A 13405-nucleotide genomic window follows, 5' to 3' on the forward strand; every position below is an offset into this window, starting at 1 on the left:
GCAACTTTTGCCAAGCGGCGTCAACCGGATCAATACTGGGCGCAATGTCCTAGTTTGTTTTCATTTTTCCTGCTTTTCTTTCTGATTTTTTCGTCTTTTAGGCTTCTTTTTTTTTCGCATTTTTGCTGTCTGCAGTATTTGCTTTTGTTGCATAGATCCATATTGTATCCGCATTGTTCTTAAGTTGTCGCATCGTTTTTGTTCATGTGTTTATTTTCATGTTAATGTTGTTTTTTTTTGCTTGTAAAGAAGGGAGTATAGGCGAAGAAACAAAAGAATAATTGCAGAATTGCATAGAAACGAATACAATTTTGAACCAACTCCCAAAAGCAAAACATGAACAAAAACAATTCAATATTTCATCATACCGATGATGACCACTTATCGTGACCACATACAACTCAAGTAGTTATGGCCGTGGCCCCCTTATAGTAGGTGTTGCTTGATATGCGTAAACATATACTTCGCCTTCGTTGATACTGTGCGGTCGTCAGTGACAATAAAAATTCACTGAACCACCTACTATTCATTGGAACGATACGGGCCGAGATACCAAGAGTCTCCGCCCCACACATTTTGGTGCATAGGCCGCGAATAAAACTACATCTCCTGCGTCAAAGAGTGATATCTTTGGCCCTTAGAGAAAGACACTAGCTCATTGAGCAATTTATACTACCAAACAAAAGACCGTGGATCGCATCAGATTCATCCCAGTAACTGAGCAGAAAGTCGTTCCTTAACTCTTTAAGTTTCTTCCTTAAGTTTCCGTAACTGGAACGCAGATCACTGTTAACAAACAGCTGATCAGATCTCTGTCAAAGTTCCAGTAGGTCAAGCGAAGTTGTGCAGAAGATTTGCACGTGCATAAAGAAGGAAATGGCACTGCATTGTCACAGAACGCCAATGGCTTCCAACGCAACTACGCTGAAAACTTTAGTATCCCGTTACACGGAGTACACTAAACATGGTGAATACTCAAATCAAGTGGCGAGAGTAAAACACTAAGAATTATACGACGAGGTTAGAGATGAACATGAATATTGTAAAAACAAGTCCGAAAGGAAGCAATTGATGTTTGAAATTGAGCAAATAGAGGATGAGGCACAGCTACAATCAGCAATAGCTGAAGCAAACGACCTAACATTCATGTTAACAGTGTACCTTGATGAAACAAAAAATATGCATAGGAACGACTAGTCGGTTTAACCAAGAAAGCGTTCAATAAATCATGGATGCGTTAGTCGGAGCCGGTGTTCCGACCCCCTTCACTTTTGGACGGTAGGCGAAAAGACCCCCTTCACTTTTATACGGTTGGCGAAGGGACCCCCTTCACTTGAACTGCACCCCATGAGCTAGGCCCCCTTCACCTGAGGAGGGTCCGTCTCCTCCCTATCACACCTTTGCAATAAATCAGTCGGACGCAAACGCCCGAGTTTTCCAGACATTTGCGCCGTGATCACTCGAACTGAGGCAATCCTCAACACGAGAGCTCTTACAAAAGTGAATTCCAGTGATATCGCAGAGATACCATTCAGACCCATTGACTTTTTAAAGGAAAATTTCAAATAATCACTTCCGAACGACAACGTTGTGGACGTATCGGGCTATCCTGACTGCGATGTCGAAGTCAGAAGCGTGCTTAGCTATAACATTGGGCTCAACACGGCTGTCTTTGAAGCATCTGATCACTATATTCCGATCGGATCCCAATGGTTTTCAGACTTATGTAACTCCTATGGTTAGCGGCTTGGCCAAACACTGGAAAGTAACGGTTGCAGCATTAGCATCAACTGTGATCAAGAGTCAGGCGTGTAGCTAGAAAAAAACTTTCAGCAAAACAAAACAAGTTATAATAAATATAATTAAAGAAAGAAATTGGGCGCCTAATAAATAAATCAATACAATATAGCAAGTATTAATAAATAGTACCATAAAAGGATAAAAGGATAAAAGGATAAAAGGATAAAGTTTCTGGCGTTAATCAATCCACTTGGGATGCGCCCCCACGTTCACTTCAATTCAGAATCGTTTGAGGTTACGAACGCGTATTTGGCCTATACAATGGCTAGCCGCTGTGTCAAGTCAGTGTTTTTTATCCTCCCAGACAAATCTGGCACCAATTCATCGACCCCGGAAGGATGAAATGCTTGGTGAGCACTAGGGCGGATTCGAACCTCCGATCGATCGTGCAGGAAGCGGAACCTCTAACCGCTACACCACACCCGCCCTATCAAATAGTGCCATAATGGATATTAATCTAAAGTGGCGCAAGTAAAATAAAAATATATAATATAATATAGACGCCACTGATAGCTCGCTGTGAGGATTAGAAGTAAGTCAGTACATATGTGCACATATAAATTGGAAAGATGAAGCTCTTAACGTGTATTCTACGACACAATTCTTCTTATGACAGTGATTACAAACGGTAGGGAGTTCGATCCCGCAGGTACCATTACTTTTGCAAAATGGAAAAAAAACCTGGAAACAACGGAGAACACATTTTAAAACCATTTTTACACCATTTCCTACTATTTAAGAACAGTTTTACTTCTCGACCATTGAAACGAACGATTGAGACTTCAATCCCCACGAAGAGTGGATCCCGTTCTATCCATATTTGTAAAATGGAAAAAACACCGACACAAATCACATTCTAAAAGCATTTTCTCAGTAATTTCTACTTCCCACACACCGTTTCACCAATTGACAGTGATTAAAGACGATCAATAGTTCGGTCCCTGCCGTGACCTTGATTTTTGCGAAACCGAAAAAAGTACTGAGGAGAACATTTCGCAGACAGTTATTCTGAAGTTGTACTTAGAGCACTGTTCGCCGCATAAAGGTGTTATTTAAAGGTCATTTTAGCAATTAGAACTAGGCCCTGACTGGAGATTACTGCTGGACTGGTCGGATTTTAGTAACTCGAAATAAATATGAATAATGGACTATAGAAGAGACGGAGGAAAACAATTGGGCTTTTTTTAAAGGAAGACTTGCGATATGAAGGGGTTAAAATATCTTTTTCAGGAGCCCTCTGGTTTCTTTTTTTTTTTTTGAAAGCTAGTTGAGAAAAGGTTGACAAATTTAGTATTTTTCTAACTTCTCCTCAACTAGCTTTTGAAAGAACAACCTGCAACAAAGTAAAAATGAAATGTGATAGCAAACACTTTCCTCTACAAAATACTTCAAACCGAATTCTTGTTTATAGACAACGAGCTGAGTTACTGGACTTTGTTCGAAGTCATACAGATTTTGACGCGTAGTCGAAAATCTGAGATTTCGTACTTTTTTCCCTTGCGAGATAACGCTAGCGCGGTTAAAAAAACTCGATGCCATATTTCCATAGAACATCAAGGAAATACTAGCCGAATGAACTGGCAGAGCGGACTTAGACCACGCAAAAATAGATCAAAAAGATCAAAAAACCGAAATAATATAGTGCAAACTCTGTATTTTGTAGTGCCGTACGTGACAGGGGTCTGATCTCGTGTTTAACACGGGAAATGTGCAAACAAATAATCTGTTTTCAAGACACTACCTGTTGTACATACATGTTACTAATTATTTTCATACGTGTATGCTCAAAACCCTCGGTAAGCTCGAGGAGATATCATCGTTTTGGTCGAAGTACCCCATTTCCAACTATGAAACTTCTCGCGAGCCCGCAGTTAATCATAATCTTTTTATTATGCACTTACACCTGGGCGCACCCTCGGAGGCAATAAAAAGTGCATCCAGGCTTGAGGGCGGGTCGGAGATAAGTAGCCATTATAACATCATGATATATAATAACGGGTTTAGTCCGTGCGTGTGTTTGTGCACTTGTCTGTGCGTCACGAAATTCGAAAAAGGGGTCCCCTCGGCGTCGGATTGGTGCGTCGGTGACAGAAAGCTGTAAAAGGGGTAGGATGGGTCCCAGGAAATCGAAATGGTCCGTCGAAATGGTGCACATATAACTTCGTGTGTATGTCGCAGAAGGTAAATGGGACATTGCAGCCGTTTCATAACCACTGCGCTCATTGCGTTGCATCTCTATGACTCCTCCACACGTCTCTGCACGTTTACTTCAGATTGGTAAATGCCTTCCTCAGAAAGTGGGAACACGAATGAAATCGGCTGCTTAAATCGCAGCCAACAGTTTACATGGTCTGACGTGGAATTTGTCTTTATCAGTAGGATGATGTCTTTCACGTCATTTCGTGCTAAAACATCTGTGATGACCGGACTTCAGCTTTCTTTTTGTGTTCGTTTCGCTTGCCTTCACCAATCAATAAGAAATAACAGTAGCGACATTTTTTTGTAAAATTAAAATTTGTTTTTTTTTCTATCACTCTCTTCAATTTTTTAACTCGAAATTTTAAGCATAGATGTAAGATTTTATGGTCTTTCCCTAAGCGCGTCAGTTCTATATTTGCAGAACAATCAAACTTGATTTTGCATCTATGTCTCCCTCAAATCTCCACAATTTGGAAAAATTATTCAAAGTATGAGTTTCCTCCGTTCTCAACTATTAGCAAAGAATGATGTGCTAACATGTAAAGGCGTTGAATATCACTATCGTAGTGATAAAAATAACGTTCTACGTCAGATCGCGTAAACTGTTAGCTACTATGTATTTGATCAGCCGTTCGCACGTGTTTCCTCTTTTTGAAGAAAGGATGTTAGCAGCATCAGGAGACATGTTGGGAAAGAGATATACAAAGGGACCACAGAAACCCATTCTACCGCCTTGGGGCTCTCACAGACCAATCCGACGCAGTGGAACCTGTCTTTCCCACTCCATAGCTTTCTAGCACTGGCACACCATTCCGACCTCGTGGGACCCATCCTACCCCATTTTACAGCTATCTGGCTCCGGGGCACGAATTCGACGCCGTAGTACCCGTCTCACCTAATTTTACCGCGTTGAGGTTCCAGCGCACCAAACCGACACCATCGTATTTGTCTCCCTCTCTTTTTAGAATTTCTTGACTGAGACACACACATACAGAGACGCACACATGTGACAGAATAAACTCGTTATTATACAGCATGATAGTTTGCAAATTTAGAAGTGTACACCCACATAAAAGTTTATTTACCCTCACTAACATATGAGCGAAAACTAACTTGCCAAAGCCAACATAGATGGCTATATAACTTTGGGCAATAGATAAAAGGTAGAGTGCTCGCCTATCAGGTGGCAATGGTTGGGCACCTCCCTCGTGCAGAAGTTTGCATAAATGTGGAGTATTTACGTCACACACACACACACACACACACACACACACACACACACACACACACACACACACACACACACACACACACACACACACACACACACACACACACACACACACACACACACACACACACACACACACACACACACACACACACGCACACACACACACACACACACACACACACACACACACGTATATATATATATATATATATATATATATATATATGCTATCTGCCCTTAACAATCTCGACAGGTGCGACACCGCCACTCTGCTGCACCACCTACTACCGAGGTTGGATGCCCTCGAGAAAGCCTGCAGTAGCCTGCGAAGCGCCCCCACAGGAATTAGAAACACCAGCCAGCTAATGAGCGTCGTTAATTGCACCGCGCGTCTCCTGATACCGTCATAATCGCAACAGTAGCCTGATTGCTCCTGTTGTGCTACGTCTTCAAGACGCCCCGCCCACGCCACCCTCCCCTCCCATTTCTCCGCGTCTGCCGCTCTTACGACGATTTTTTCTTCGCCGCGCCCACAGCTCTTATGATGCGCTTTTAGATTCGAACGGAAAGGAAAGTACTTGGTGTTAGATGTTGTTCGGAGGTCTACATAAAGTGTGCTTGTAAGTTAATATAAAAGAAGGAAAGAATGAAATAGGTTTATATAAGTGATATGCCATTTAGAAATGCGAGTGAAAATGAAATTATCCTGTTTCGACTTGTTAGGTGGAAAACACTCATTCATCTCTGGGAATGCAAGAGATGTTTCAAAAAATGTCCCACTGATCAGTGTTATGTCATCTTTTTTACTTTTTTTTCTCTTTCTAAGGATTTCTTTTTGTTTATCTAGCTGGGTAAAACTGGCATCCAACGATTAACGAGGCGCGAATAATGCCTCGCAGACATACACTGTACCTGAAGGTATATCTCGAAAATACAAAGGCCTCTGTTCGCCACTAATACACCTACCCTGTCATATTGATTTTATGCAGAGAATAGATAGAAATGAAGCGATAAAACGCCGTTGAAAGAAGTTTGAAGAACCATACAAAGTTCTATTGTATAAAACTGTATAAAACGTACAAGTAAGTATTGAAATATTTGACATGCGCTCTTTTCAAAATTTTACTTAGACAAAAACATTACATCTAAGTAAAATTTTGAAAAGGTAAGATGTAGAAAGGAGTTTAAAGAATATATACAAAGTAATAAGCGCATAAAGTTGTATTATTACAGCTGCTGCAGTTGAATATTGAACACGAATTCGTTGAATATAGAAGAGTTAGAGCATGAAATGTGTTAAATTATGAGATGTGTGAAAATTTATGCATGTTATTCTTTCCCTTGAGATCTTTTTGAGATAATTTTTTTGGGGGGGTTAGGGGGGGGGGTTTGTGTGGTTTTTGGGGGGGGTTTGGGGGGGGTTTTTGGGGGGGGGGGGGGGGGGTGTAAGGGGGGGGGGGGGGGGGGGGGGGGGGGGGGGGGGGGGGGGGGGGTTTTTGTTTCCCCCCCGGAAAATTATTTTATTAAATTTAAGTTGGAAGAAGGGTTTTTTTTTTTTTTTTTTTTTATAATATTTTTTTTTTTTTTTTTTTATTATTGGGGGGGGGGGTTTTTTTTTTCCCTCTCCTTCCTTTTTATTTCCTCTCCTCCCCCTTTGTGGGGGGGGGGGGCCCCGCGGGGGGGGGGGGGGGGGGGGGGGGGGGGGGGGGGGGGGGGGGTGTTTGGGGGGGGTGGGGGGGGGGTTGTGGGGGGGGGGGGGGGGGGGGTTAATTGGGGGGGGGGGGGGGGGGGGGGGGGGGGGGGGGGGGGGGGGGGGGTTTTTTGGGGGGTCTTTTGCCCCCCCCCCGGCAAGAACAGGTGTATCCTAAGCTACTTGTGATCACTAAGCCACGCCCATCCATCACCACCGAGCAGGGTCAAGCGTGTGTTGAGAATTTCTCAACGGGGGGTCGTAAAGGGGGTGTCGGGTCAGGGGGGGGGGTCGTAAGAGGGGGTCGGAAAATTGAGAAAAAATTAAAGCAGGTTGGAAAATTAGGAAAAAATGAAAGGAGCAAGAAAAAGGACGATGTGTTGTCGTTTTTAAATAAAAACATATTAATGCGTACAAAATTTAGTGTAATTTGGTTTTGTAATTTAGGGTTCACCAGAAAAACAAAGGTGAAAACTGCACTGCTTCTTTTCAGACGTTGTGCTGAAACTTGAAGGAGGATCAGCAGTGAATGGCATGTTTTTACCGTATATCAGAAGATATTTAAAACTGAAACGTATTCTAAGTTTTTTTTTTTCAGATCCCAGTATCTGCGACTAAAAAATGGAAGAGTTCTCTCAAGGAAGAAAAAAATGTCAATGATGCATATTCAGTACTTGAGTTCTGTTTGATATAGAAATAAATAATATAGAATAAACAAATTTGTTTAATATTTGAATAAACGATTGAAGAAGACTCGCGGTTGCAGTTAAGGAAGACTGTTGTAGCATAGAAAGTTTGGATAAAAAGAGAGTACACAAACCACAGAATGATTTTAAAAAAAAAATTATTCTTCATAATTCTGGTAATGAAACTACTACGCTTTTTGAGTCAATCTTGAATATGGACGACTTAGCATTTTCTTGCTGTTCTAATTTATGCTCGATGACGTCGGAGTCACTTCGGTGGCTCAAATCATATGTCGTCGTACGTGCAAGGCGGTAACGGAGTCCACATTACCTGAGCGAAAAGGAAAGCCTTCTGAAAGGAGAAGAAGTTCGTAGACAAAGGAAACGTACTAGTGGCAGTAACACCCTTTCTGAAATATCAAGATTTCTATAAACAAGGCTCTCGGTTACTTTTGAATTAGCACAAACAATTAAAGTCTTGAATATATGTGATGCATAATAAATAACGTGATAAAGTTGTGGTGGTGATAAAATAGAAAACCACTCATTTTAAGTGCAATTAACTACCTAAAAGTTGTGTGTCACTACTTTATATGAGAGAATTGAAACTAACCAGAGGTGACTTCATATTGAGTACTAAAAGGCCATAGGAGGCAATCTTTTTTTCCTTTATAGCTTACACATTGCTTCGGCACTCTTCCGTTACAGCCAATTCAATATATTGAAGATTTGCAGTTGTACGGAAACGTTGCGTCGGAAATTCGCTTAGGGAACGGATGACAAACGAGATCTTCAGAAGCTAACAGAAGTGTAAGAGCACTAAGTAAAGTAGAAAGTAGAAGCATAAAGTGCTTATTTTATTACAAATGAAACTACCGCAGTAGGCTGTTTAACTTCGTAAAACTCTGCTGTAGATAATGCTGATGCAAAATCTGACATGATTTTATTGGTGTTTTTTGGTCAGGTCAGGGATCAATCAATCGCTAAAAAGTGATGTTTTTGCATTTAGCGTAAAAGAATTTAAAGAGCACATTTCTCATCCGACAGTGACAAATTTCTTAATTTCACTCGAAAAAGCAATTTTGATGCTGCTAGTGAGCAAAAAAAGACATCTACAGGCGCAATTAGGGTTAAAATTAGTACAAAGTAGGCTCCACGAGTTTCTGAATATCGATGTAATAAAGCTGGCGACGATCTGTAGAGAGAGATTTCTTCTATATTTCTGCAAAGTTTGGTGCCTCTAGCTTTCCTTGCTTTTTGAAACCTATGTGAGAAAAATCCCAATTTTTGCCACAAATTTTCGAGTTTTTCTCAACTAGCTTTTGAGAGAACCAGAACACCTACAGAGAACAAAATTTGCAGTTAAGGGTTTTCTTTGATGCTCTATGTTCACTCGCTAGTGTTTGGCAGCTCAGCGTGACGAAACGAATGGTTGTTGCAAATGATTCCATGCTCTCTTCAGACAGTTGACCTTTCAGGCTATGGACTTTGGCGATGTGCTGGACGACTGCACCTTCACTTTTTGCAATGTGTGGGAATCTTTCGCCATATAACAGTGCGGGTTATATAGCTCGTAGGTACACTCGAACGCTAGATTGCGTTTGGTTGAAGCAGGGCCACCACGTGCAGGTAGCAATCAGACTCGTATACGCGGCCCCCCGATTAAGTTAAGTAAGTCAAAGTATGTTACATCAGTAAATCCTGGTAAACCTTGCGGAAAAAGTCGTTATAAAAGATATTGGCTAGGGATTAATCATAAATCACAATTTGTTGGTTATTTTGAGTTCTGCAAGAAAAAGGTACTTCACATTTGAGAGACTTCAGAAGAAAATATTTCAAAAGAGAATGCGATAAGTTTTCAACCCATCTGCGTAATCTACACTAGGTTTGAGGTGGGTTTAGTGTAGCGGTTAGAAATTCCGCTTCCTGCAGGATCGATCGGAGGTTCGAATCCGCCCTAGTGCTTCACCAAGCCTTTCATCGATCGACAAATTGGTACCAGACTTGTCTGGGAGGATAAAGACACTGACTTGACACATTGGCTAGCCACCGCAAGTCATTGTATAGGCTAGTTACATTGGCCATTAAAAGCTCTGTTGAAATAGGACTGATGCGGGAGTTTCATGGAGAATGGATGGGTCAACGCGATGCCGCGCTGTTTTCATTGTGGAGGTCAGGGATCAATCCCTGCCAGAGGTCCTACTTTCGCATTCAGCGAATGAGAATTTAAAGAGCAAATTTCTCTTCTGACAGCGACGACTTTCTCACTTTCAGTCGAAAAAGCAATTCTGATGCTACAACTGAGCGAAAAAAGACATCTACAGACGCAATTAGGGTTAAAATTGGTACAAAGTAGGTTTCACGAGTTTCTGAATATCTAAGCTCAAAATGGATCTCATGCAATAAAGCTGGCTGTAATCTGTAGAAGGAGATTTTTTCTATATTTCTACAAAGTTTGGCGTCTCCAGCTTTCCTGGACTTTTTGAAACCTAGTTGAGAAAAATCCTAATTTTTGCCTCAAATTTTCGAGTTTTTCTCAACTAGCTTTTGAGAAAGTCAGAACACTTATAGAGGCCAAAATTTGCAGTTAAGGGTTTTCTTTGATGCTCTATCCAAATATGGAGTCGAATTTTTCAACGACGCTACCGTATCTTCGCAACGGGAAAAAGAGCGAAATCTCGGATTTTCGGCAACGCGTCAAAATCTGTGTGACTTCAAACAAATTTCCATAACTCAGCTCATTGTTTATAAAAACGAATTTGGTTTAAAGTATGTTGTAGGGGAAGATTTTTGCTATCACAATTTATTCTTACTTTTTTACGGGTAGCTTCTGTCCTTAAAAAGCTAGTTGAGAAAAAGTTGAGAAAAATGCCAAATTTCTCAACTTTTCCTCAACTAGGTTTCAAAAAAAACCAGAGGGTCTCTGCAAAAGATTTTTAACCATTTTGTAGCGCAAATCTTCCCCTACACAACGCAGCCAGCTTTATCTTCCTATGTCTTTTCATCAGTGAGTTATCCATGTTTATTTCAAGGTAACAAAATCTGACCTGTCCAGCAGTAATTTCCAATTAAGACCTGGTTTTAATCGCTAAAATAACCTCTATATAACACTTGTATGTGTCAAACAGTGCTCTAAATACAATTTCAAAAAATTGCCAGTGAAATGTTCTCCTCAGTGATTTTTTTTTTCGGTTTTGCAAAAATTTAGATTCCGGTGGGAATCGAACTCTCATCCGTTCATTTCCGTTGTCGATAAGTAAAATTATTTGGTAATAGTCGGAAATAGTGTGAAAATTGTTTTAAAAGGTGTTCTCCTTCTTTTTCAGCTGTTTTTTCGTTTTGCAAAAATAATGGTTCCGGCGGGGATCGAACTTTTGGTCATCTCTTTATCAACGTCAAACAGTACAACTGTGTTGCCGAATACACATTTAGAGCTCACTTATCTTTTCAAATTATATTCTACATATGTACTGACTCACTTCTAGTTCTTGCAGTAACGTCTACCTCGCACTAATCCGAGCAAATATACTTGGAGGATATTTTTGGTGAGTAGCCAATATGGAATGGGTCGCGACCTACAGGTAGCATCTTCGACAATTTGACTGCCTTCTAGTTAGTCTTTTTTTATTATCTTGACACGTCTTTTAATCTTCTCGCCTAATGATAATCATCTATTGGATCTATTTATACACTAATTGCAGTATTTACAGATGTACCAGGATATTTCCGCCCTTACTCCTGAAGAGAGCTTCATTCGTTTTAAAGAATTCAACTCCGGGCCAAGACCTTCAGCGGAGTGGCTGGCAAAGAAGAAAAAGTTGAGAGATGAATGGCTCACATCTCAACTTCAGACGACGATGATGATGACGACGACGACGACAGGGCCACCCTCTGATCGATCCACTACCATTCTTTTCGCAGTACTTGGATTCCTCGCTTTGATAACGATCATCGCGCTAGTGGTAAGGGTTTTTTTTGCAAACACTTTTTTCAGTCTATTTGTGAGCTTTTTGAAATTCGTTGCAAAATGTTTTCTGCTATTATCATTATTTCTGCTCAGACCTAGGCTGTGAAACGAAACGCTGCGAAACAGCAAAGGAAGCGTGACCGCGGAGTCCAGGAACATCAAGAACTACTCGAGCAGTCTATTCGCCCGAGGTCTTTGCTGCTCGACATAGAAAATTAAAAATATTTATTAAATTTATTGTGTATGTAAATTCCAATAAACATCTTCCTCTGTTGTCTTCTCACTGTACTGTTCCACAACTCCATACGAGCTACCTGGAACACACCTTATTATAGAAATTCTACAGAAAATCAAACACAATATTCTAACCTTGTCTAGATCAGTCCATCGAGAGGTTGAATGCCTTTCTACTCTCTCGAGATGTTGAATGCCTTTCTCTCGATTATTTTTTTTTTGATCTTCTTCCAGCTGGCACACGTCACGCGGCATCTTGAACATATAATCAACATAGACGTATAATTCCTGGTTATTATTTATTCTATTAATATCGCTGTATTACAATATATATTCCGTTTTGCTTGTAGCATTACTTTTTAAAAAAATTTATTATTTATTTATTATATCGTATTATTTTAATTTATTTATTAGTTTATTTGTTTTTTAAATTCTTTTTATTATTACACCCAAATTTTGATTGCTGTGTGGGCAGCTATACTGGTAAGAACGAGAAGAGGGGGTCGTTTTTGGGAGGGTCTACGAGGGGGGGGGGGGGGGGGAGGGAGGTCGTTTTTAGGAGGGATTTCTCCCAACTACACGCTTGACCCTGCCACCGAGGTTATGTGCCGTGTTTGTATTGGAACAACGTGATAGAGTTGACTTTTAGGAAGGTTCAAAGCGCAAAATAGCAACAACGCAACAACGTGGCAACGTAGAAAGTGGAAGAAAACGTAGAAAATGAAAATGGTAAAAAAGAGGCAAAAAAGGAGGAAATTTGTAATCAAACAATGCAACATCACGAAACATAAATGAAGCTGAAAGTATTCCAAAATATAAAAGTTAAAAAGTGTAAAAACGAGAACCTGGTCGTTGGAAGACGTAGATTTGTGATTGAAAAACTATATAGAAGATATAGATACATATTTGCATTTATACAGAGTATTGAATGCACGTAAGATACTGCATTAATCTGTAAAGTTTCGATTTGTTTTACACAAATAAAACACTTATTTTCTATTTGTGGCATTTCGTATGCAATCGTTCGATATCTCCATACGTATAAACGATCGATACTGCGTACAGAAGCAATACCAGAGATGGTGCAAGGCATGTTTCGCACCTCGTTAGAGGATGAAGACTGAAAATGGACGATGTGATGGGTGGGGCATGAGGCAAACGCAACGCAATGCTCTGTTGATGGCATTAACTACGACGCAGCGCTAATAACAATCGTCATTGCCAGTCGCCTCCAATAAGGATAGGTAGTCGCGGAGGCTATGGATACCTAACGATACGTACCCGAGCCACCGACAACGCCAATCAGACAACCAACAACTCCAACCAGTCAACGTCAGCTCGTCATCATGCCACTGAGGCTGCTCGCAGAGGAAAAGAAGATAAAATATGATTGATAATTAAATTCCTTTTTATGTTCAACGCTGATTTCTGCACGTGTTTACTGTCTCTCCTCGTGGCGCAGTATCATCATACCGATGATGGTCACTTACCGTTATCTCACTGCAATTCAAGTAGTTATGGGCGTGACCCGCTTACAGTAGCTACTGCTTGATATGTGTTGACTTACTTGACTTAATTGGCGGACTGATGTCATC

General features: G+C 40.7%; 1 protein-coding gene across 2 annotated transcripts; it reads right to left on the reverse strand.

Annotated features, from left to right (window-relative positions):
- Positions 1 to 11791: 11791 nt before the first annotated feature.
- On the reverse strand, positions 11792 to 13404 carry RB195_022329 (uncharacterized protein; the record flags this gene model as incomplete). Of its 2 annotated transcripts, XM_064209411.1 has the most annotated exons (4): positions 11792 to 11890; positions 11946 to 12065; positions 12656 to 12691; positions 13378 to 13404. In XM_064209411.1, the coding sequence occupies 4 exons, from the start codon at positions 13402 to 13404 to the stop codon at positions 11792 to 11794; spliced, it is 282 nt and encodes a 93-aa protein (XP_064065292.1). The 2 variants fall into 2 exon arrangements, with proteins under 2 accessions (XP_064065292.1, XP_064065293.1); XM_064209412.1 differs by lacking the exons at positions 12656 to 12691; positions 13378 to 13404.
- Between the last annotated feature and the right edge of the window lies 1 nt (position 13405).

The sequence above is a fragment of the Necator americanus genome, chromosome X (assembly GCF_031761385.1).
Source record: "Necator americanus strain Aroian chromosome X, whole genome shotgun sequence".
NCBI lineage: Eukaryota > Metazoa > Nematoda > Chromadorea > Rhabditida > Ancylostomatidae > Necator > Necator americanus.